This window comes from Hyposmocoma kahamanoa, unplaced genomic scaffold, assembly GCF_003589595.1.
Source record: "Hyposmocoma kahamanoa isolate Upper Pololo Valley unplaced genomic scaffold, ASM358959v1 226, whole genome shotgun sequence".
In the NCBI taxonomy this organism is placed as follows: domain Eukaryota; kingdom Metazoa; phylum Arthropoda; class Insecta; order Lepidoptera; family Cosmopterigidae; genus Hyposmocoma; species Hyposmocoma kahamanoa.
In genome coordinates, this window is record NW_020653745.1 from 971454 (window position 1) to 999233 (window position 27780).

Below are 27780 nucleotides of genomic sequence, written 5' to 3' on the forward strand. Positions count from 1 at the left end.
TGTTTGAAAAAACAAATATACGCGATTTAAATCCGGAAAAATAGTTTAATTTCCTATGTGTAACAATCGCGAAAACCTAAAAATTCTTATAGCACTTCTCAGTGTACTTTTTGCTTTCTAATTTAAATTATCAATATATGTTAAATTGCAGAAATTTTTAATTTAGTTTGTCTATGGTGTTTTGAGATTGCCATCAATATTTAGTTTTTTTTTTAAATATAACAGCAAGTGACGGGACGAACAAGTCGTGCGCCTGATGGTAAGGTACGCGCCTTTACATAACAGTTGCAGTGCCACACAGAGCTTTAAATCGGAAAGATCTGCAGGGCACTGTCACTGCGCCTGTCGCTCTGAGACATAAATTGATAAGTCCCATGTGCCTGTAATTTCACCAGCACCCTTACCCTTCAAAACCAGAACGCAGTAATGCTGACATTACTACTAAAGTGTTTTGTTTACAATTTAGAACACCCAAGTCAAATTGGACAAAAATGTGTTATGAATATAATGTTAGTGTTGCTAATAAATAAAATAAATATCAATTTCTCAGAATCCGGGTCGTAACCATGAAAACTGACTTTGTTAGGCAAATTACTGTTATCAAGTTGACAAAGAACTGAAATATGTCCGCCTCACTAGAACTGTACAACACTTAAAAATCACACTTCTTGATTGAATAATCACAACTTGACACAAAGCATCTGAGCCTATCACGTAAAATGATTGCACCAACAACTTTAAGTAATGAATTTAATTGTAACATGATTGATTCAATTGAAGATATTAAGAAGTGTGACTGAATACATTAAGCTCCATTTCATGAGTCAATTTTTTCAATGTATTCTTTTGTTAGGTCTTGTTATGATTTGTCAGAGGGTTTGATTTACGAGGCCAAAAGTTGAACGAAAATATGTAAAAGACGACGTGGCCTGCGATTAAGTCAACAAAAACAAACTCCGTCACCAGTTAGCAACAAAAAAAAATCTTCGTGAACAATGAAAGTGAGGTCAGATGGGGTTCATTCAAGTGTATCGACCCGTTGAATGGGCGTTTCACTCGTTTCTCAGAAAACAGATTGTCTGCGTTACCGATTGAAATGAAGTTGGCGACAAAAAACTATTTGGCTGTACATGTACTTTCTCCCTCTCTTGGATGATGAGATTCGGACAAAGCAATATAAAACGTACGTATATATTGACAAACATACGACGTACTTTTTTAAATTACCATAACGGTTCGTATCCCCGTCGTGGCATGTACTTAGGACTTTAATTTTTAAGTAAGGTGCGTTATGTAATGCTGCCCGTATGTGGAACCTTCTCCCGGTCGAGGTCAGACAGTCGCCTTCGGTTCGGGTTTTCAAGGGTGCTCTTTTGAAGTTTTGGAATTGTTCAAACTCCACATGTTAGAGCTTTTGAAATATTTATTTACATTTGATATATTTATTTATAGTTTTATTTGTGCATTCATTTTATTATCGACTTTGTATGTATTAATGTATCAACATTACTTAATATACATATATGTATTCGTATGTACATTTGATTTATTAAATTTATCTGTGTATTTATTGAGTATAGTATATTCCATTTCTTTACTTATCTATTTTTAGTGCCACCCCAAAAACCAACTTTCCTCATAGATTTTTCAAAGGTTAGTTGGAAGAAATCTCTTTATGGGATAAGCTCGCCTTTATACACAAATATTTAAATTGTACAATAAAGTGTTTAAATAATAAATAAATCGGAATATCGTCCGAAATTTCACAAACCTTGAAAAATGTGACCAGAATGGCGCACTATGGCTTTAACCCAAAAGACTCGTGTCGAGTGGTGACACGTCTAATGATTTGATGATGATAATGATGAATGCAAAATGATTTGGCTACTGCTTTGCAAAAAGAGCTATTAAAATAATTGTAACTTTTTTATTAAAAAAAACCGACCTCAAAAATTTGCGGAATTACATCTATTTGCCAAGTTTTATTTAAATCGATTACCGGAAAATGCGCGAAACCGAACCCATCCCCTAGTTTGCCAATCTTGGAGGTGGAAATTTTCTTCAAATTTAAATGGGTTCAATACAGAGTTACCCTCTTTCCAGCAAAAAAAGAATCATCAAAATCCGTTCTCAAATACCGGAGTTATCGCGTAACATACACACAAAAAATACAGTCCAATTAAGAACCTTTTTTTAAAGTTGGTTAAAAATCATTTACTAACTGCCTCCGTGGCCGAACGGTGACCATTGCCACGCAGAGGTCCCAGGTTCGATTCCAGGGCCGGGAGAAATATTTGCATGACCTACATTTATTTCTCTCGTTGGGTGTAATTTGTGGTTGTCTATGTGTATGTCCGTGGCACCCGCGATACAGGAATTCCCTAGTGCACACACTCAACATAGCCCCATGTTGAGTGTGTGCGTGATTTTTTTTTAAGCTTTTATTCCTACCTATCAAAGATTTGACAAAGCTATAGATAGCTTAATTTAGATATCTATTACAATAATGTGATTACAATAGCTGACTGCCACAATTAATTATTTGACATAAAGATTGTATTATAAGGTGGTTCGTTTGAAGTGGTACGTACTTATAAATGGAATGACGATGAAGCAACAAAAATGCTGTGTTACACCGAAACGACAATTGGATTTATTGCAATAGCAAATACCTTAAGTTAAATACCTAGTATTTATTTTGGTATTTAAATTATAATTTATATAAATAAACTTTAGATAATTAAATTTTGTATTCAATAGTTAGATTTTAAGCTAGGCTGTATGTACGAAAACGTATGCCAAACTGAAAAAAAATTCTCGTTTGTCAAATAATGCCTGTTCACCTTTGTGCCTTGACTCCAATGTATGTAACCTGAGTAATTTTACAAGTTCTATTGGCTTCAATTTTACTAAGAAATAAGATTCAACCAGCCCTCTATACTCAAAACCTAAAAACATTCCAAAATACATTAACTCGCAAAAATTCTTACAAGTCATTAAAAAAACCGCAAACATCACCCAAATACCGGTTCCATATTGCTTTTATCGTTACCACAACGACCTTTTATCACTTAATACAGCTGCAAACAATTTGCGGTTTTGTACCGACGCGGATCGGTCAATATAGGAATCAATCGACCAATTGAATGTTAATCACTTCGAAATGCGTTTGTAAATAGTTATGCTAAAGGTTACGGACGCGTAATATTGGTCTACTGTCCCACCTTATGTCACGTTTCGAATCCTGTTACATAGAAGGAATTTTCCTTTGTCTTCGATCTTTGTATTAATAATTATATCAAAGGTTTATATTTAACATTTATAAGTAGGTATGTTATTGTTTGTAGTGTTTCGAAAGAGAACGTAGTTATAATGATATATAATATAATAACGCACATACTCAACATTTCCCCCCACTAGGGAAACCGTGTGTCGCGGGTGCCATGGACCCACATAGACAAACTCACGAGAGAAATAAATGTAGGCCATACATATATTTTTCCCGGGCCTGGAATCGAACCTGGGACTGTGGTGGTTTGGGCGCATGGAGTAGATGAATGAAAGTAGAGTGGCAAAAGAGATAATAGTACAGTGTTTTTTTTTTAACTGAGACAGTATGGGAAATCCGAAACCATATGAGAAACAGGGAAACTGTGTTAGGAGCCATTATGTATTTATTTGCGAAAACAATTTTGGCATTGACAATTTTTGGTCAAGCGTGAATTGTTCATAAAAATGAATAAAAATGATTATTTTATTTAGTGCTGATCGACTCAGTTTTATGTAAGGATAGTTTTATTGTATTAGAAGGAAAATGGAAGGAAAATTTAATGTTTTTTCATACAAATACCAAAATTGTCGTATTCTTTTATTGTATTACATTATATTCCTGTATTTCCTATAGTTTCGAACTTCCCCATACTGTCCCTTATAGTTTCGGATTTCCCCATACTGTTCTAATTAACAAAAAAAAAAACACAGTGTATAGAGCCAACATGGAAGTGGCAATATTGGAAGAGAACGGCCAGATAAAATCGAAAATATTCTTAAAAAGGTTGTAACGCGTAATGAGAAGAGTTTCTAAATGGAGGAGAGGTTTGACAGGATATTGCAAAGCGATCGCCACGATCCGATAATTTCTGCCTGCCCTAATGGGAATCTACAGGCGTGAGTCTAAGGATGTATGCATTAAGGTTGTGTAACAGTCATACATATTTTTGTGGTATAAGAATTCAACATTATTTAATTGCAACTCGTTTAGTTTTAGTTGGCGATTTTGTTATATGTATGTATATATTTCCCAGCACTAAATTGCTCTAGTGATGTAATAGTACCAGTGGTGAGCCATGACATAATATACTAATCCACATAAACAACATTTTCGCTTAATTTCGGACAAACAAGATATTATTTTATCCCAAGCTAAACGATTACGTGGGCAATTACGATTTATTCATAATATATAAGATAGATTGTTGCGTAACCGACTTTCTGTTGAAATCTCACATGCGGTTTCTTTTAAAAACACCCTTTCCTACTGGTAATTAAGATTGTTTAACATTTGTTTATCTATTTCACTTCCTCCCAAGTCACGACAAACGCATGTTGTTAATGTATTAATTCTTGTTTCCCGCCTAATTAAAGTGACACTGATGTTTAGCCAAATATGACAAAGAGAAGCCGTGTCAGCCTAATGGTTTGACCTACCCTCAACCAGAGGACGTAGGTTCGAATCCGGGTTCTTACCTTAAATTGGAATTTAATTTAAAATTTACCAAGAGCTTTTTGGTGAAGGAAAAACCTACACGTCGAAGAAGGTTCTCAACCACCGGAAAACGTGTGAAGCACGGCGGACTATGGCAGAAAATCTCGCCTGAGAGGACACCCGTGCCTAGCAGTGGGGCGTCTAAATGGGTTGATGATAAGCAAAACAGATTCAAGATGGCCGCTGATGGTGCGTGGTACGCGCGAACGCGGGGAAATTAATAGTCATTATTTTCTGAATTTCGAATTTTCGTGGTTTATTGGATAAAGATTTGAAAGTAATTTATTTAATAACTCTTTATTGCACAAAGAAAATATACATGAAACACAAGTTATAAAGGACATATACAAAGGTGAGCTTATCTCTAGAAGAGATCTCTTCCAGCCAACCCTAGCCTAGGTGAAAAATGAAGTCTGCGGGACTAATTATTGTACAATAAAATTAAAATTTAAATGTGAGTAAATATATACATATATATGATATATACATATATATGATATATACATATGACAGATATACACACCTACATGAACTTTATATACAAAAAAAATATATACATAAGCAGAATATACATATATTATAATTTAAACAAATTACTACTTTATAATATATGTTACCTATTAGCTATCTAACGCGTTCGACAGGAAGTGCTCTTTTAATTTGTGTTTGAAAGATGTCACCGATGGACTGTCACGAATGCCAGCAGGCAGTCTATTCCACATACGAGTTGCACTTACCGTGAAAGAGTTGTGGAAGAATTTCGAGTTGGATTGGGGATTTTGTTAGTGATCTAGTGTCACAGGTACGTTTTGGGCGGGAACTGGGGGATAAGGGAGAAAAACAGGAACACAGATAATGAGGAAGGGGTAATGTAGAATTTTGTAAAGGAGACAAAGAACGTGCATATCTCGGCGAAGTCGGATTGGTATTTCCTAATATTTAACAGTTAATGTAACATTTTAATTGATTATTTACGTACGGTTATGAACGCTCTGATACAGGCAATTCAATAATATATTATTATGATAATTACAATATACAATGTCACTACGCAACTTGACCGAACTTGACTTTTAATTGCAGTAGCGAATTAATATGCAATAAAATTATAATAAACACAATTATCGACTACAGTAAAACTCGAATTTCTTTAAAGCTTGGACGCGACATGACTAACGACGTCATCGTCATTACCTCCTCTAAGAAGCTACTGTTCTTGGACGAGTCGAGTTTCGGTACGTTTTCTACGTTTTATAAACTGTGGCACCCACAATATCGGTTTCAGTCTTTTAATGACGGCCAGGAGTGCTGTACTATCACCAAAGTTGAAGTATTATCATGCCGAAAAGGTATATGTTTGCTTGGCGGCCCAATAACGGTTTGCTCTGTGGTCGCTGGATGATGAGGTCCCGGGTTCGGTTTCCGATAAGGAAAATTTTGTGAATTAACTTTCCTAACATGATGCTGGTCTGGGTGCCTGGCCTATAGGTTTCAAAAAAGTAATAACGCTGATATGTTAATTCATTGCCTACGATTAAAATACTGTAAGAATTAATACCCAAATGAAAACATCCATCAAATTATTGATATACCTCATCTCTAGCAAATGCAGTGGTAATGAAGTAATTTTTGCACATTGTCGTAAAAATTATAGAATTAAAAAAAAAAATTTTTTTCTTCCCGCTTTTTTACACAATTAAACAAAAGCTATTCATCTAAAAGCGAGACTTCTAAAAATAATTTATGAAATACGTAAATTAATAGTGCAGTCTTTACAAGGTTATATTGTATAAAATTTTATGAACTGTAACAGGGATTGTTCTAGATTATTTTACGTATAGTTTAAATTTTATGGTTAAGCAAAATCGTAATTGACATTTTTACGTGACATTAAAACTTTAGACGTCATTATCTCGAAAATTACCGAAATGCGTTTGCTATATTACCAAGGAGGGCAGTGCATGGTCGGTACTAACCCTACCTTTAAGATGGCAAGGCGTCAACTTTGCTAATAGCAAATAGTTTTCTATTATAATTTAATTTCTTTTTAATGTAAATAATGTAATAATTTTTTAATATAAATAATATCAAATATTTTTTTAATATAATTTTCCAATACAAATATTGTGCGTATTCCTAGCGGCGATAGACGTGCAATGTGAACTTATTATAGACGAACAGACCTCTGTGCGTGTGATGCAGCGGATGGTGATGATCCGGCGGAGGCCCGCTGGTGACGTTGTTGTATATACGCTTGTAGTGGTTGTACACCGCGACCGAGAGGACCTTCTTCGCGTACTCCTGCCCAACGACGTGCTTGTTCAGGTAATCGAAGATCTTTTTCGGTGGTGGGGGCGGTTTTCTGCAAACAGACGTTGGTGGTTGTTTACCTTCTTCTAAATGATATATCAATAATTAATTGTTATTATTATTATTTATAAAAAATAAGTGCGCATTTGACCTCCATCTCACTTGATGGAAAGTGACGATGAGGTCGACGATGTTGCACACCTAAATAATGCCTATTCACTCTCTCCTTGAAAAGGTCCAAGTTATAGCGTTCGGGGATAAGTCCGCAGGCAGGTAATTCCACTCTCTAGCCGTTCGCTATATTATTAATTAGCGAATACGATAAGGAAGCGATACGCTTCGTCCGAATCCTGGGAATATCCACAACATAGGGGTAGAACCCCAGCCCACGCCTAGTCCCCCGATGATGGAAAGGGGAAGGCGGAATCAAATTATGCAATTTCATCGCACTCTCTCCGTGATATATCCTGTAAAATACCGATAAGCAGGCAACTTTACGGCGTTGTTCAAGGCTCTTCACCTCTACTTCTTCGTCGACAGCGCAAGGGGGTAGACAGATATGTCTGCTCTTAAAGCTGTCATCTGCCGCCGTCCAGTCAACCCGTGACCATGGAGCGTACAACCGTTACGAAATATCGGGAAAATAAAAAGAAGTCATACCGTGGTAAGAAACCTGATATTAGTGATAATCATTTTGTGAATAACCACGAAAGTCTTATAATCTATATATTACAGTTTGTTGAAGGATGATTTTTATGTAAAGAAGGCGGCAAAAGATCAGACGAGCCATTTGCAACATCAGAGGAGCTGCCTATGCGATGCCAGACTATGAGGGCCCTATAAACACGCTTTTTGAAGAATCCCATGTTATAGCGCAAAGGAAATACTTCAGGAAGATCATTCCTCATCTTGCAGGTTCAAGGAAGTAACGAACTGACTGTACACCTTCGACAGGAGGTGCGATGGTGGAAGCGAGACGTGGTACCAGTTCGAAAAGTTCCTCAGAGCACTCCTCATTATAAAGACGGTAGAACACAGAGAGCCAACGTCTCTCCGTAGGCTAAAGGCTCCATACCGTCTGCGAGTTTGAGATCATCGACAATACGAGTCAAATGGGTCGAGCTGACATTTGGGAGCTCCTGCCCTGAGATGCGAGCAATACTCCATATGGAGCCGTACTTGTGTTTTATAAAACAAAGTCCTATTGGTACACCAGATATCGCGACGAGTATCAAAGAGCCATTTTTGTAACTAATTTGTTTTATATTGTCAAGCTGCAGGTTATCAAAGCTACTTTAATTTCTAGTGATAACAAACAAATAAACTAGATGGCGCTAATTGCACAGATTTTTACGAATGGCGCTGGCCATACATTTATTTTGCTTAGGATTAGCGCAATCTACTCATATTAGGAAGAGATAATTTATAAATTAGTTTGTGGCACACAATGCTATCTATTGTTACGCATATTTGTCAAAGTTCATAAAATAATTTTAGCTCATAATCAATATTTGAATATTATTACAAGGACAAAAACTGTGTAACTTCTTGTATTCCATAATTGGTAACTTCTTGTATTCCATAATTGATATCCAAACCAGGCCATATACACAAACAGTTATTTTACTTCATCTTTGGATTACTTTTATAGAGTACATTTCCAAAGAGTTACTCACGTAACATTGAAATGAAATTAAATGAATATCGATATGAAGATTTATTTACAAAACCCTGAGTTCGATGACTTTACGCGACTTTGGTGGGCTATTAATGACGCTAGAGAGCGATTAAATGACGCTACTAGTATTGTGTGTTAATTGTTTTGGACTAGTTATTCTCATTATTGTAGCTATTACGAGCTTATTATGCTAATACGCTATAAGACAAAATGTTGGAGGAAGGCAATAACTTAAAAAGGGAAACATCTACCTTTTTTTATAATAACCAAGCGACGACGGGAGGAAAAATCATGCGTCTGGTGGTAAGCGACACGCTTATCCTTAACAGTTGCAGTGCCATTAAGAGCTTTAAATGGCAAAGATCTGAGGGGCACCACCACTGAACCCGTCACCCTGAGACATAAGTTGACAAATGCCTGTAATTTCGACGCTCTTACCCAAAAATCATAATCGAAACACTTAAAAACATGCTAACATTACTGTTCGGCGGCAGAAACCAGGTAAGTTCACTCTAACAACAATGATAGTCGTTTTCTAACTATATTGCACGTTGAAATCATTAAAGGAAAACTCAACTTTCGAGAAATGGCCTTTAATTTTTTGAAAGTATATTGAAATATAGGAGATAGTTTATCATTTTTGTAGACATTTGAAATGAGTACTTGTGTCAAAAAACATAACTTATTTGGTCCCAAAAATATTCCTCTTTCAACCCGATATCCCAACCGGTGGGTCATAATAACGTTAACTTAGCTATCCGTGTGACTCGTCCAGTCGCCATGGATAACCAGTGGAGTGATTGGCCACAAAGACGGACTGACTAGGTTGATAGACGACGAGGGCAGTTCTGACTAAACATCTGACCAGTAGGGCCAGCACAACAGGGCGCTACTGGCGCGAGAGCGACATAAAGCGGGACAGGTCGATGCGAGATTAGCAATATATCGCGCTTTATGTCTCGCGCTAGTCGCGCCCTATCGTGCTAGCCCTACAGACAAGACGTCCTCCCCTGGACGTCCTACATTTTCCATTATACAGGCAGATCGTACATCGTGTGCGCTTGCAAATAAAACATGTAAGTCTCGATGGATACAGATCTTTTTAGTGAAAGTATTCTAGCACAAGACGCTGGTTTAATCTATATTGATCAACCTACGCAGATCTGTCGTGTTCACTAAACGATAAGAATGTTGATTACAGACACATGCGATGAAAGGATAACACTTCGAAGGCAAGTTAGCAAGAAGTTACTAGTTACATTTAAAAATTCAATCACAATCACATGAACAAATTGAAGAATTAAGGCCAATTGAAGTGTAGTAATATCAATTTGCAATGTACACGACATCGAAACAACGAAATCAGAACAACCAGAACAGATCACTGACCTCTGAACAACTGTACATTACCAAAAGTTGCAATGAACAGAGGAAGTCGTTCTGATGTTCAACGTCGATAAACTTATTCTGGAATAATCTATAGTGGCAGATCATATCTTTAAAAATATTAAGGTTGAGGGAGTCTTTATGCTTATAGTCACGAAATCGCATTAAAACGGTCAGAAAAAACTTATTGTTGCTTGTTCTTTGTAGTGTAATAACTGATTAATTGGTATACTAAAATTTATTAACCAATAAACAGTTTCCGATGCATCTGTTTTCACTATACATGGTAGGTTTTAACAAGGCAAACCTACAACAACTGCGAGGCAACTAAGTACGAGTATCAATACGTATTAATAATTTGGCATTGGAATTGAACGAAAACTAGACACACAAGTTTATTTTATCTTTTTTTTTATAATATCAAGTGACGGTACGAACAAATCGCGCGCCCTCTAGTAAGCCACACGCCTGCCCATAACAGTTGTAGTGTTAAAGGCCCATTTAGATGGAGAGTCTATCGTACGCTTCGTGACGAAAAATCGTACGCGATTATCGTAGGTAATAATCGCCATAAGATTATCGTATCATAATGTTTACATTCAGGCAAGAACTAAAATCTTGCCTACGATTATGTCATTCACGAGATTCGCAAGCAACTTAATTGCCTCCTCGACTGTTTACACGGAGAAATATGTGGTAAGGAGATTTTTGCTTACGAGTTTTCGACTTGTCTAAACACGATCTCGTATGACATTTTTTCAAGTTCATACAATTATCGTACAAATCGGTTCAAATCGGTTTTGAGTGCGAGAATGCCATTCGAGTTCAGTGATTACTGCGGTATTGACAATGAATATATCAAAATGACGCAAAAATCATTAGAATTTGGAACTGCTGATAATATTAAGTTCATTGCACTGTATAGAAATATATTCAAGTATCAATTCAAGTTCTATCTACACGGAGACGTTCAATAATCAAAGGCGAGGCGATTATCGCTCACGTGACAGGGCGATAATCGCGAATGTTTAGATGAGGAAAGTTTTTTGTCTTCGAGACGAGAAACTTTCTCCATCTAAGAGCTTTAAATCATAAAGATCTGGGGGCACCGCCACTGCGCCCGTCACCCTGAGCCATAAGTTGACAACTCTCATGTGCCTGTAATGTCAACAGCACCCTTATCCTTCACAACCGGAACACATGCTTGCGGGTAGAAATAGATAAGGTCTTTATACAAAAGTCTACGAAACATGATGGTGTTTCTGAAGTCTGCGTTTGGAAATATGCACTTATAAAAATTAGTATGTTAATTTTTAACTTTAAATTGAAGTATAATAACAATTGATATGACTTCTGGTATCTTTATAATGAGGGCAATGAATTCATCATGGATAAACATTCTCTCAATTTATTTTAATGCTCCATTTTGATAATTGTTGAGATATGTAAACAATCTTGATAATTATTATTGTTTTAAGATTTATCACTAATTAGGGCATTTACCTGAGGAACTTTAAACATAACATTTCATTAAAAATCACCCAAAAAAATAAACAGTTAATTTAAACAAAAAAAATATTGTTAAATTAATCAACTACGGCCCGCGTGATATAGACCCTACTTACATAATTACAGAAAAAAAACTTCATTAGCAGTGGATGTTGGTTCACAAAATCAAACTGCGATTTCTATATAATTTACCGAACTATATAAGACACTGACCTGTAGAATCCAGATTTATTATCGGCGTTATCCTTGATGCTCTTCTTGGTGTCAACTTCGCTAAGCACCACAAAGAAGTGATGGCATTTATCACACTTAACGAAGCGTGTTGAACTAACGAAGGTCTCTACGTGTGTGCAGGGATCGCCACATTTTGGACAGGTGAGGACGCCGTTGCCGGACCCTTTTTTGCCGCCTGATGATGTACCTGGGAGGAAAGAGATGATTAAAGGAATAAAGCGACTAAAGACTAAGATTAGAAACTTAATAGACAGAGCTTTCCCAAGAAGAACTGATGATAATGATGAGATGAATGATACGCTTATTCTGGTAGTCGATATCGACAGAAAGTATCAAGCAACAATTCTGAAAATATGCGTACAAATATGTGTACAAATATTAAAATCTGCAAAGACTATAGGGTATTTCAAAAGAATAGACAAAGTTTCGGTAGATTACAGTAAACCTTAGATCTTTTGTTGTAACTGCGTAACAATGAGAGGAGAACCGTCGTGCAATATCTAGGCTTTAGTCACAGTTTAGCAACATTGCAGTTTCACTTTATGCTTTCTGAATATGTAACTGAAATACACTAGCTGTTGTGCTGTGAGTCACGGATTAACAAGTTAGTAGTAACGTGTAAAAATTCTGATACTTCTGTAAAACTTTTTACATATATAAAAAAGTTAATTAATATTTACGAGAAAGGCTATTCCATTACTCTTGTGTTCAAGTAATTTTCAGTCGAAGCTAAATATGGTGCATTTTGTTAAGTTTCCAGTAGAAGCTGAATATGTTGTATTTCGGCCCTTAAATTGTTGTAAGCAAATTTAGGCAGTACTGCAATGACGTTACAATTTAAATTAAATGTTTTAGTTTTTTGTATTTCGTTACATGTCTCTACGTTTGTACAGGTTATCCTCGGACATTTTTTTCGTGGTTTTTGTATTAGACCCGATTTCAATTTGTCGTAGGTCAATGATCTAAGGTGATATCTGCGATCAATGACACCAGCTAGTAAAAGCTCCAGGAAGCTAAAACTGCATGAAGAGATCAAAGAAAGATGGCGACATCCCGTGTATTTTGTGACGCAGTGTTTTTGACGATGTGCATTACCAAAGCATCAAAAAAGCAAATTGAGTAGAGCCTGTAGAAGGTGGGGTATAGGTTATGTTTATAACATTGTTCTGTATTTCGCTTCAGATGTTTGTTCGTAGTGGCAGAAAACAGCAAGTTTTCAGTTTGTTCTGCAGCAATGAAAATGAATAGAAATTAAATCTGCCCAAATGTGAGAATACTGCCACAAAAGGTCACACTGTTCCCGATATAAATGTGATATTGACATTGGCAACAGGCTTCTTGTCAAAACGTTTGCGCAACTTTCATTATCTCTCATTTAAATATTTAAATATTGTCTAAACATTTTCGTCATAATTATTGTGGTTTATATTTTACTTTATGTCATTACTGTTTAATTGATTATTTCATTAGGTATTTTATAGCTTTAAAGTTTTATGTGTGTGCTATAAAATAATCAATGCTTGAGGTAGGTAAATATTCAATCATGAATACAATGAAACGTACGTACAAGAACGTTACCTAATCTATGGACGAATTGAATCAATTGCGTTGTGTTCTTGCATTTATTTTAAAATACAAAATTTTACAATTTCTTTATTCCCGACTTTTAAAAATATACAAAAATATATTGATAAGTATGCATAAACTAAAACGTAAAATCATACTAGCAAAGTACGTGAACGGCCTTCGTCGTTATTGGGGCAGCTTTCGCCATCCTTCTTTAGAATTTGTGATGATCTAAGAAAAGTGGACGAAGGGTAGATGTGATAAGCCTCTCCACACATGTCGAAGTTGTGAGAAATAAAACGATAACCGTTTACGACAACAAAGTTGTTTGCTGTCTAAAAAGACTGGTGACTTGAAATAAAAAAGTGAAATTGATACACTGAAGAATTACTTAAAAGTATCGACTATCTTATTTATAGGAAATTAGAAGAACAATTGTCGGACTTTCAGTCGGGCTTACGAACGGTTCTATGTGGACACTGTGTGTACGTGGGGCGCACTATAAGTTTCCGGAATGAATAAGAAAAAAATACTATAAATGGTCAGAAATGAATTTATTGTTTCTCAAAATATTTTCCGTTAGTGTTAATGCACTTTTTCATACGAATGATCCAATTTTGAAAACACTTATGCCACTCCTCCGTGACAATCTCTGAAACATATTTTTCATACTCTTCGACAGCCTATTCAGGTGATGAATCTGCACTTTGCACGGGCGCTAATTTGGTTGGTTTCGCCTAATCTCGAAAGAGTCATACGCTCGATTGCTGCTTTGTTTTGGGATCGTAACTATAAATCCATGTTTCGTCACCTGTTACTTTGTCCTACACCAAATTTGACGACCCTCCGTTGAATCTAGTAAGCGTGGCATTACACCAAATGACGCGACCCGTTTTTTGAGCCTCAGTCAAATTGTGCGGGATCCAGCGGGAGCACAGCTTTTTCACACCCAAATGTTTGTATAGTATTAATTGTATTTGACTCGTGCCAAAAGATGCCCGAATCTCATGGTATGTCACATGCCTGTCTGTTTTGATCATAGGGCGCGCAGCATCGATGTTTTTATTGTTCACAGCAGTGGACGTGATGGTCGCCCACCATCACGAAATTCGCCACTGAGATTCACACGACCGCGTTGGAATTCTGCAAACCAGTTATAAATAGTCATCTTGCACGATGCTTCATCGCCAAAAGCAGTTTGAAGTCGAGCGAAGCTCCGCTGAGCTGTTAAATTACACTTAAAGTCCTACGTCTTTCATCATGAAATCATACTACGAAAATTTTCACGAGTTAAATCCGTAGTGATGTAGACAACCAATTTCTAATATGACGCCACAATGTAAAAACAAGTGCCAGTCAGATGAAACAAACTGTATTCTATAGCCAAAGAGTTCCACTTTCAAATGTTGTAATTATTTTTTAAATTTTGTTTATGTAAGTGGCCAGTTCCGGAAACTTATAGTGCGCCCTATGTATGCGTGTGAAAGGCTTTCGAGATGTGAGTATATAAAAAATATCTTGAACAGATGGGAGTGCGGAACGAGACGGTACTGCAGAAGATATACTACAGATGTAAGTACCACATGACAACAGATCTTCTGTAGCTTATTTCAAGAAAAGATCCAAAGACGTAGAAAACCACGCCAATGTGTAACATCTTGCCTCAAAATTTTCAGAGAATGGTTAGGCGAGAGCACTGTTTAAAGCAATAGATAAATTTTGAATCGATATGTAAGACGTCTTCCACCGTTTGGAGATAGCACAGGGAGAGAATTATAACGTCACTTGATACCACCACCATCATACTAATATAATGAACAGAACAATCATTAGAAGTGGTATTTGGCTAAAGGCTTCGAATACTGTACCTGAGTTAACATCCTTGGGCGGATGTGTGTGTGGCGGATGAGGCGGCTGGTCAGCACTTTTGCACAACACGGCACAGGTGCTGAGTGAGCGGCGGCAGGGTGAGCACGAGCCGGACCCTGCGCCGCACCAACCACACGCCCGCCGAAGGGCGCGACATGATGGAACGCCTCCTGCTGACAATACAGACACGTCATTAGTCCGTAGGTCGACAAAGGTTGTAACCACGACCCTCGGCTAACGAGAAACCGAGGAGTCAACTCTGCTTTAAGTAAAAGGATTATAGACTCTTAAACTACATCTATGTATACATAAATTAATGTATGTTTGTCCCGTATACGTTTCATTACTATTCATCCAATGGTGACAAAACTTTCACGCCCGCAAATATTCTGAAATATTGGAACCATTTTAAAATATCAAGCTTTTCATCAAATGTAGGTATCTATAGACGAGAAGGCGGTTCTTTCGCAGGTGCACTTTCCAAAAAGTTTTTTTTCTTTTAGCAACAGTGCAACGTACGCCAGGTTTTTAACCGACTTCAAAAAAAGGAGGAGGTTCTCAATTCGATAGTATGTTTTTTTTTCGTATGTATGTTACGCGATAACTCCGGTAGAGGGAAAAGAGGGTACCTATATAGTAGTCCCATTTAATTTTAAAGAAAATCATCCGCCTCTAAGGGTGGCTGTTCACGCATGAAGATTCATTTTTATAAATAGCGCCTAAATGTTATTATAAGGAGCAATTAAAGGCGTTTTTCTCTCAATATACTTCGAGTAGTGAGAACCGATTTTTATTATCTCCTGTGTCAAGTCCCGTATAGTGGCGAACTAGGGGATGAATCCGGGTTTGCTCACTTTTTCCGGTAACCGATTTCAACAAAATTTGGTAATTATATGTACTTCCACGACTTTTAAGGTCGGTTTTTTTTATTAGTTAGGGATGTAAATAGTTTCGACTATGAAAAAGACAGTTTACAGTAATAAATGTAAAACGGACTTATATGGTCTTGAAACTTCCAATTTTTGGATTACGAGGTGCTAGTTAGGAATGGGAATGATGTGTGCGCTTCGTAGACAGCATTCAAACAACAACCACGACTGAGCGTTTCATGATTTCCTTTAAAATAACAAATCGTAAAATTCCAAAACAGAGAGTACAATAGAAAGTACAGTGAATCAATTAAGCGCAGTGGGAAATTCAACAATCTTGGTAATCCTTGTTTTCTTCGTAATCTTTATTTAATTGGGCATTGTTTGAATTACGTACGTAACACTGTATTGTTCTAACAATTTGTTTCAACCTAATGTTCAATTTAGTTCTACCCACATCGTTCCTCCTTCGGTCAACTAGAAAGTCCGGAACATTCCATACTTACATCTTCGATATACCACCTATTTGAGCGCTTTGCTTCCTCCTATCTAATGCATACGGCAAATGCAAATGCTTTAAAAAGCTACTTAAAGGAGGGTTTCCATTATGTCGTGACGTTATAATTATTGATGGACGACTGTCGCTTTTAGCCTGTTCCCATGTCACAGTCACTGTGTCGTGGACGTTTTTTTATCGTTGAACGACTATCGTGTCTAGCTGTTCCCCAGGATCGTGACAATTTATCGGTTCACGGCAGCCGCCTAGTCGTTTGCGGATCGTTTGATGCACAGCCGAGGGTGCGGGGGATGAGAGGGGAGAGTAAGAGCAGAACACGTGCAGACAACGATAAATAAAACGTGATGATTATTATCGTAGCTACTATTCTAGCTGCGATTATCCGTCGTTACATTTTTATCGTGACTTTTTATTTATGTTGTCTTGACTGTCTGTTGTCGTAATGTCAAAAAAAGTCGTGAACGACATTTAATCTTGTTGTACTATATATTATGTGAACAACTTTATTTAAATATGTGTGGTAACGACATACGAACCAGCGACTTTTTCGCCGAACCGGGGACATAAGGAAGTAATTTTTATTTGTGTTTGTTCGATCTGTTTATTAACAAATTAATAGAGCCCGTGCTTGCTTCACACATGCCTCATCTAGAATATGGAATGACCTACCTCTTCCCGTAACACCGGGGCGATGTTTTTATCATTACGAAATGCTCACAATGGCTATTTTACAAGCATCACATTCTTATAATTCGTGTCTTGTGTGTTGTTACACTGGTTTTTAATCATTTGGAATTACAATAATATTTTGCATTTTAATTTATTAATGTATTCTGATGCACATATGTGTGCTATACCAGGGTGTATGTGTTCCTGACCTTTAAGGGTCATTGCAGAATATCATCGATGACAATGTACTTCATTGTCCTCTGTACCGGAGTCATAGACCCACTTGACGTGTGTTTTTGTTTATTATTATTAATACAATACCAAAATTATTTCTTGTACACCAAAAAAGAAACCAAATATAATACAATTAAAAATAAGCGGGCGGTCTTATCGCCGCGTTAAGTGATTTCCGCCAGACAGTCTATTACCTCAATTTGCATATTATTTTCTTTTCAAATAAACTTTTTTTTTTTTCACAAAAAAGACATGAATATTATGATTGTAAAAACATTACCATATTCAATATAATACTAATAACTTTATTTCATTTCAAAAGTCGTTTTGCACAATGATAAAGTGCCCTCTAGTAAGTAAAATATACCTGTAGCAGAGGACTCCGCTCTTCCACAACAAGATACTTATTTTAAACTTAATACTAACTTAGATAGTTGATGAAACTTAAAACGTTACACAGAATTTGTTCAGTGTGTGTGTAAGAATAGGCATTTTATTTAGATTTCTGTGTTTACAAGTGTTTGCAAACACCGCCAAGAAAAGCTGTGTCTAGTACTGCTGAATATAGATATTCTTTAAGAAGAGCTTTAGGCTATAGCTCTATTTTTTATTTATTCATTTAAAGGAAGATCAACAGCTTAAAACTAATTTAAATAATACTAGCAACAACTGAGAGCCAATTAAGAATACTAACAAATAAAAATATAAAAAGAAATCTGGGTGAACAGTTTACCTAACATATTATATAAAAAAAAAAGAAAAACCGCAGCAGTTGTAACCCTCACTAAGATTCAAAGAAGTGCTCACTCAGTGTTCTCATTGCCGAAATCACACACGTATTGGAAAGATCCAGATCAAAAGTATTACATAAAATTGTTTCTGATTGGTAATTTCAAGTCTTGAGAAAGTTTTACGACCCCTAGTTAAACGAACAAGTCTGAAAAATTCGATATCGAAAAAGTTTAATTTCGAAATTGACCTTGGCGGTATTAACCTTGTTGAGTTTAACTATCTTTGGACCTTGATGGGAATCGAATTACTTGTTTAAGTGGATTTATTTTAAAAGAGCCGTTCATGTTCTTGTGTTAATCACAAATAGTTTTCTCTAACACAAGAAGGAAAACTGGAGCATCTTATCACGACTTATAAGATACCATATCAGAATTGATAACAAATATCATAATTAGATGTAAATATAAATCTGTTTAAATATTTAAAACTTTGCATTAGATATGCAAAGTGTAGTATAGCCCGTACTTCTCAATTGAGACGAGACGTCTCGGTTCGAATTCCAGTGGCAACATATATATATATACCTATGAGTTTAATCTCTAAGTTATATGCATTTGTAAATATTTCATTTTATATATCATGTGTTCTCCCCAACCTGTGTTAGGCTAGTGAGGAGACCCGTGCACAGTAATGGGACGTGTAAAGGACCGTTAATGATGATGAACTTTGCAAATTTTTGTAATCTACAAACGGAATGGTAATACCGGCCATAACCTAACCCAACACGGCTTTGTTTATGAAAGTAACTCTGTATTCAATCAATGGCAATTTCCAACCAGTTTACGTAAGTGAAAGTAAGATTATTCTCGTTTATAAATACTTGTGTAGTACTGGAAATAATTTTCCGATACGTTGAAATGTTATGTTTTGCCAAGCCAGTTACGTTGGCTATCCCCTGGAAGATCAAAGTGCCGTAGCAAATGATTCCATCGTTGCCAAAGAAGACGCAAGCAATAAACAAATAATAAGCAAGACATTGTGAATAATTTAAATTCAAAACATCTTTTTTTAATAACTAAACAAATGACAATTGAAATCATCACATGAGCACTATTATAATAGTAAGTGTAACAAGAACACGCATGGTAACTCCATACAAATATGTATAGCAGCGCGGCTTTTATGTGTACACGCCTGTCGCGCGCCTTGTACGGGTGCACACATTCACATAATCTCGCAGTGCACTAGCATTGCATAGCGCTGCACGTCATACGCACCATCATTATAGAATTGAAACGTTCGTTTGGTGTTTAAAAACTGACATATAGTATACGTGTTTATTGTTTGGTTTCTGGTTGTTTGAAAAGAATGCCTCAAATTCAGAATTATCGTTATTTTCGATACCTACAGAACACGAGAGACAAGTCACACATTTTTTTATTTATTTGACGACTTTGGTGGCCAACCGGTTAGCCGCACTACCTAATGCGTTAGATGAGGAGAATAATTGTTATTTTGAACACATAAGAGATATTAAACGGCCCCAAACTGTCTGTGGGTGACCTTCCACAACATAAACAGTCTATGGACTCAAGTGAACCGAGCTACTATTTGGGATCTCCAGTCTAGAGATGGGATTACAAATTTCGATAAATTTATCAAGTATCAGGCTATAATTGACCAAGATTAATGATGTTCATCAGTGGTTTTTTCTCATGATACCAAATGTCGTCAGTTGCAGTGCCACTCAGAGCTTTAAATCGCAAAGATCTTTAAAGATCACTGCGCCCGTCACCCTGAGACATAAGTTGACAAGTTTCACGTGCTTGTAATTTCACCTGAACCCTTACCCTTCCTAACCGGAACGCAGTAATGCTCACAGGCAGTATTTCCCTGGGCGTACTCTTTCACAAGGAGCTCTACTGCTACAAATAATCATTATATCAAACTGTATACACGTGAGTGAATGTATCAAGCTACGTCACCATGACGTCGTAATCATTTAAAACATTTATTATTATTCATTCTCTTTAAGATTTAAGATATCCTTCGGAAGTTGTTCGGGGAATGGGAAATTTGCTAAAGTTACTTTATATGTGTTATGTATTTATGTGTATGTAAGCGATCTTGACATCCTTTATTTAAAAGCCAATGTCCTTAGTTTACTCAAACTTTGAATTCGTGTTAAAATAAACTTTAGAATCGAATCGAATACAAAACTTTATGCTTTAGAAGTTTATAGAGAAACAAGTAGACGGTTGGAAAAGCGTTATACTTACATCATTTTTAATTATAATAATAATTACAAATAAATAATTACAAATTCTTTGAATATTTAATAGCATTACCTCTAGCTAACTGTGAAGAAAAACGTCGTCAAGAAACCTGCATGTCGAAGAAGGCTCACGGCCTTTGAAAAACCGTGTCATTTCCAGCGTGACGGACTATGGTCCATATGGTCTTCTCAAAGACCCGCGCGCAGTTACTGGACGTGCGATAGAATAGTTAATAATGTTGTATAAAAAAACGGCTCTTTGTTATCATGAATATGTGGCCTCGAGTTTGCGATATGGACTGTTCTGTAATAAAAGTCCGTGTAGATAATAAAGTCCAACGTGATCATAGGTCAAAGTGCTTTAATTACATAAATCATTAAGAAGCAGTAGAGTTCTTGTGAATGGTTCGCCCAAAATATGTAAGCATAACTGCGTTCCCGTTTTGAAGGGTGCTGGTGGACTTTCAGGCACGTGGGACTTGTCAACTTATGTCTCAGGATCACGGGTGCAGTTGTAGTGAGCCTCAGATCTTTACGATTTTTGCACTGCAATGGACAGTCACTTAGAATCATTGTAACTTTTCAATCTAAACATGATAATGTTACCGGCTTATTTCGTTAGTAGAGAATCTTTAACCCACTCTCCTGAAAAGTTTTAAATTCGCAGATGGGGCCTTATTACACTAACGGTGCGATTTATGCCACTGTTTAAACCTAAAAGAAATGTGTCAGGGCCATGTTTGATCTGGGTCAGCGAGAGAGTTACGCACCTTGTTATGGACAATTGAAGTTATTAAACCTTACTTTCGATAATTTATGAAGCCCATGTTTATGTTAAACTATGGGCCTTCAAAACTAGACATCCCAGAAACACTATGATTTATAGAAATACCCAAACAACGCCCTAATTTAGAATTTTACAGTAGAACGATGTTTGTAATAGCATCCAAATTATTTAATAAATTACCGGACGCCGTAAAATAATAAAATTGTAGACGCTACTACAACATGTTTTCTTTTTCCTTGACAATACAATATATTAAAATTCAACTAGGAAGTAAAAATGTAACATGCATGTTATATTTTTGACTTTCTAGTTTTTCATTAAAATCTAATTGTTATTGTTTCGTTATGCTATTGTGTTAAAATCATAAGTAAAATAAGAAAACAAAAATAAGAAATGTGTAAAATATTCGCAAGCCTAATTTGGTAAAACGACGGTCTAAAATTATACATGTTAAAACACATTCAACTAATAAATAATAACGCACACACTCAACATAGCCCCGCACTAGGGAAACCCTGTGTCCCGGGGCCCATGGACACTCACATAGACAACCACAACACATAGACAACTATTATTTATCTTGTTTAATTTGTTTAAGGTGCCATGTAGACTTCTTATTATAGAGACGAATTCCGGTTGATATTCAAAATTTGCCATTCACAAGGTTTAAAACTATAGTGAAACAAAAACTTTATATTAAAGGTTATTTATACAGCTTCTGCGTACTTGGATGACAAAAATCCGTGGCAGTGACCCGTTTAGCTCTTGCAGGTAGTCTCGATCTGTGATATTTGAAATAAATATTGTAAATGATAAATGCATATTTACAAAGAGCAACCTCTAGAGTTTCTTGCTCGTTCTTCTCAAGGGAATCTGCCATACGAATGAGCAGTAGTTTAATCAGTATGACGGTTTAGTCGGATTTTTTTTTTTTTGGATTTTAATTGTTGATTCGACTCTGACGACTCGTCGTCACATGATTCGCCTAACGAACATCGCTCTGTGTTAATTTATTTTTAAAAAATAGCTACTATAAGTTTTCCAGTTCTTAATGTTTATATAAGTGTTCATAGTTGTTCAATTCGCCAGGAAAACTATTAGCATCGTGAAATACCTAGTACTTTAAGGAATTTTAGAGCGTAAATATCGGCTACAAAATTTTCTCTGTACGACTGTTAAACTTGTGTATTACTTTAAATTTTAGTAATAAAGAATAAAATTTCGTGATATATTCCTGCAAAATCAGTGAGTGTTGTGAAATTAATCAAAACAACAGGATAAAAAGTGTTTTTTAAAAAGGAGACTCCTTGCGTCGTTGCTACCGTTCGTTAAAAAAGTGTCTTGCTATTACCCACTTCGTCGCAACATTGAATAGATAACAGCTGAATACAAAACTGTACCATAATTTCGCCGGTACAACTTGTGTGCGCATTGGTCTAGCGGGATAGCGGCCGGATTCAGATTTCACCGCCCGCGGTTCGCATCTCAGACGCTGAAGGGGAGTATTTCTTTTTCGTTTTTTTTTTTTTCTTTTTTCATTATTATTATTTTATTATTGCTATTATTTAAAAAAAACATTATACTATTATTATTATTTTGTCCTTTTACGTAAGTCCCATAACATAACACATATTATAAATTACTTACATACAACGCAACACTGAACTTGACTCCTTTTGCTTGACTTTTGTCAAACAAATCTCGGAGACAACGTACGTTCATACATGCCATTAAAACACTTTTATTTAGTTATTTGCATTATTTTTATTACACAGAAAATTTAGTACAGACAGTTTTTAGCTTTAGTTGATTACCGTTACGTATATAAGTAGCTATCGATTAACACATTAACACTACAATAACTGTCGTGTATTTGCAAGCGGGTCTCAATTTACTTCAATACATTTGAAGTAGCCTTTGATGTATTTGCTTGTATTATACAGACATACATACATAAAGTGCACGCCTGAGACCTTTAACTATTACATAATATATAATTTTTATTAACAATACCTCGTATATATTTATATATACATTTTGAGTAATTTTATTAATATTCTTTCCGTGCATAAGTTTTTGTGAGTGAGATTTGTATGTTTTAGGTAGAATAGACCAGACAACCCTGGTTCATTTCAATTATCTGATAGATTAAGGATTAGAAATAGACAATAGCTCACTGTGCTAGTGGGAACTTCGTATTTGGAAGAGGCCTGTGTACATAATTTACATATTTTTTTATATTTTTTTATATATTTTTTTAAGTACATTCTGTGCGCTTACATTCCATTTGATACATTCCAGTGACGCGATATCCAGTACAACATGATGACCAGGAGAATGTTGTCTGAAGAAAAGAGCAAGAAGATGGAAGCTGAGCTCAATGAACTGAGGGCACTGACAGATAGGCTTCTTGAAGAACGCGATGTATATGAAATGGAAATGCAGGCGCTCAAGACTTCACGAATGACATTAAAAGGGAAATTTGATGAAATTCGACGATTTTGTGAAGAATTAGAAAAAGAGTGCAAACGAAAGGAATTAATTATAGAGAGCTTCCGAGAAAATCACCAGGAACACGAAGATGCCTTAGACCGTATCAGGTTTCTTGAAAGACAGGTAAAGGAATCAAATGCTGAAGTTGCATCATTACACGAACAAAGCGGAAGTTACGACCACCTAACGACCTTGTCACTCCGTGATGAACTAGCTCTGGGAGACAGGAATGTATGCAACAGTAAATTATGCAGCACTAAATCGCAAGACCCAAGATTTTCCAAATTAACCAACCTGATAAGAAAGAAATCGAAAACTCTTAAGAAACTAAAATCAGAAAAATTAAATTTACACAAGGACAAGGTGAAGATGGCCGAACAAGTGAAAGATCTAGAGTTAGATCTTCAATCGCGAACTAAAGACCTACTTTCTACGCAGAAACAACTAGAAGAACTTTCAGCTGCAACTAATGAGCTTTTAAAGCTGGGTACTGAGTATAGAGAACTTACTCAAGTCCTTCTTCACGATGAGCTTAGTGAAACAAATGGTCCAGTAGAAACAAATCAGACTCCGTCCCCACCACCCACATCATCAACGCAACCAACACGTGCATCGTATGCCAGCGTTGCTGCAGGAAAACGTGTCTGCTCCACTGCAACTGTTGAAGTTCGACACAGTCAACGGTCAACCAAGACTATTAGAACTCCGACCAGGCCATCCAGAAGAACGGTAGTTTTTTCTGATAAAATAGGCGTAGGACTAGGCCACCACCTTAGTAACCACTTAAAACAAAGGGTAGTCAACTATTGCTATCCAGGAGCTACTTTTAGTCAAATTATTACACTGTTAAGTGATTGCAACTTTGATAAATATACAACAGTGATTCTTATAATAGGTGATAGTACTAACATTAGTAAAAAAGAAGTAAATAGTAGCATTGACGTGTTCTTGAGAATTCATGAGAAGTGTGGGTGTAAATTCATACTAAGTGCATTCCCTTACTGCTCTAACCTAGGCATCGCTCGTAATAAGTATATATACAACATAAATTCGCACATTCATAATTTGACTTGCCGTCATAGTGACGTTATATTTTGTTTTGATATTAATAAGTTCGTAAGGAACTTCAAACTTTTTGAGGATAATTTACTTTTACCCCTAAGGTATCTAAGACATATAGCTAGTTTGCTATCTTTTAATATTAAGGACGCTGTTATAGAAGATATAACACAGTCCCACGACAATGCTCCTACTTTAAGTAGCAACAGTATACTTTTTAATAAGCATAATTTAAACTGAAAAACACGACAACAGAAAAGTCTAATCGTTTCCATGTAGTACATCAAAATATTCAAGGCTTTTCTGGCAAAACATTAGAAATAAGTCTTTTTTTGCACGATATTTCCGTTGACGTGTTTTGTGTGACAGAACACTGGCTGAAAGATTACGAAGCCATTAACAATATAGAAAATTATGTAATAGTCAGTTCGTTCATAAGAAAGAGCTTAAGTAGAGGCGGATCCATGATTATTATTAAGCGTAACTTAAAATTTAAAGAGCGTAAGGATATCACAAATCTTTCTACTGAACGAACTATTGAGATTTCATGTGTGGAATTGGATCAGTTTGTCGTCTTATGTGTATACAGGCCCCCCTCTGCTAATTTTAACGAGTTTGAATTAATTATGGAAGACAGTTTAAAGCGGATATTTCCAACCAAAAAAAACGTAGTAATATGTGGAGATTTCAATGTAAACCTGTTGGAAAACTGTTCTACTTCTGTAAGACTCATTAATTTATTTCAAAGTTTTAACTTGATTAATCTTTTTTTAGAACCAACTCGCATTACTGCCTCCTCTTCTACTTGTATTGATAACATCTTTTGTAACACAGACGCAGTGTCTAAATCAATAATTAATTGCTTAAGATCCGACCATAGTGGCCAATTGGCTTCTTTTAATTGTAAAATGAGCAAGAAGGTAGACCAATTTCTCTGCAGACCGATTACCACAGAACGAATAATTAGATTTCAAAATAATATCGGCAATAGTTTAAATTCCCTATCCCATATACCGGAGGATCCAAATACTTTATATAACACGATATTTGGTTTAATTAAAAATGAATTTGACAATATATTTAAATCGAAAACATTAACTTTCCATAGAGAGACTAAATTCAACGACTGGGCAACAGTAGGTATTCATAAGAGTAGGTCTCGTTTGTATGAGCTATATGCTATGAAAACTTATAATAATAATTCCAATTTTATAGAATTTGTTAGAATTTATTCGAAAATATTTAAAAAAGTTTGTGTAGCTGCTAAGGTTAAGTTTCACAGCGACAAAATTAGACAATCGATAAATAAATCTAAAACTACTTGGAGCATAATAAATAAAGAGTCAGGCAGGGTTAAACTACACGATAGAGATATAGTTTTAGAATTAGACAGCAAACTTATAAAATCTAAAGATAAAGTAGCCCAAGCTTTTGAATCGTTCTTTTCGGAAATTGCTGTGAACACTACAAAATCATTAAATTCCTCCCCTTCACTTGCTATTGATCTCCTAAAGGAAAATGTTAACGTTTGTGGCAGTTTATTTAATTTTCGTCATGTTAATCCACAAGACATCATAAAAGCTTTTAAGTCAATACATGTTAAAAAAACTGAAGATCTCTGGGGCATATCAACTAAAGTTATAGACTCAGTTATTAATCTCATTTCCCCACAGTTAGCTGTAGCTTTCAATAGGTGCGTTGACGAAGGTGTTTTTCCCGATTTAATGAAATACAGCAAGGTTATTCCCTTATTCAAAAGCGGTAGGAAAGTTGATCCTAGCAACTATAGGCCCATTTCAATTTTACCAGCTTTAAGTAAAATATTCGAGAAGGTTATGCTAACTCAATTACTGTCCTTTTTCGGTAGGAATCATATTTTTCATAGTGAACAATACGGGTTTACTAGTGGTAGATCGACTAGCGATGCGGGGGTAGCGTTACTAAAACACATCTTTGATGCTTGGGAAAGGTCCCAGAACGCTATTGGTGTTTTCTGTGACCTCTCAAAGGCATTTGATTGCGTTGATCATAATACTCTTATTAGGAAGCTGGAACATTACGGTGTAAATGGCAAGGCGTCGAAACTTGTCTCATCATATCTCAACGGTAGAATTCAGAAAGTAGACATAAATGGAGTAACTTCTTTGGGTTCTCCAGTAAAAATGGGTGTTCCGCAGGGCTCAATACTTGGACCTTTCTTATTTCTGATTTATATTAATGATCTGCCATTCTTTGTTAAGGACCATTGCGAAATAGTGTTGTTTGCTGATGACACATCCTTGATTTTTAAAACAGACAGACATGACATTAACCATGACCGTATTAATGATACCCTCTCTAAGGTAGTTTATTGGTTTAATGCTAATAATTTATTGCTTAATGCCAAGAAGACAAAATGTGTTAAATTTGAATTACCTAACGTAAAATCGACTAGTCCAAGCATAGAAATAAACGGAGAAAAGTTAGACCTTGTTAATAAAGCAGTCTTCTTGGGAGTGACCTTAGATAGTAAACTTCAGTGGTTTCCACATATATCGTCCCTGGCCAGCAGATTAAGCTCCGCTGCATACGCAGTCCGCAGAATACGTGAGCTTACCGATGTTAGTACTGCTAGACTAGTTTACTTTAGTTACTTCCATAGTATAATGTCCTACGGGATTCTCATGTGGGGTAAAGCGGCAGATATTCAAACCATATTTGTATTGCAAAAACGAGCGATTCGTTCTGTGTACCGTCTAGGCTCTCGGGTATCTCTCAGAGAAAAGTTTAAGGAGACTGGTATCATGACTGTGGCATCGCAGTACATTTACTCAAATATTTTATATGCC

The 27780-nt window shown here is 36.0% G+C and overlaps 1 protein-coding gene across 3 annotated transcripts in view; it reads right to left on the reverse strand.

Annotated features, from left to right (window-relative positions):
* Positions 1-27780, reverse strand: part of LOC113228333 (ATP-dependent Clp protease ATP-binding subunit clpX-like, mitochondrial) — a 63059-nt gene that overhangs the window by 18294 nt on the left and 16985 nt on the right. For 2 of the 3 annotated variants that reach the window (XM_026461597.1, XM_026461599.1), the window contains exons 2-4: positions 15317-15490; positions 11862-12069; positions 6949-7127 (exon numbers count right to left, since the gene is read on the reverse strand). In XM_026461597.1, the coding sequence (XP_026317382.1) occupies positions 6949-7127; positions 11862-12069; positions 15317-15490 (561 nt within the window). The remainder of the gene's footprint in view (positions 1-6948; positions 7128-11861; positions 12070-15316; positions 15491-27780) is intronic. The other variant, XM_026461598.1, reaches the window with a different exon arrangement.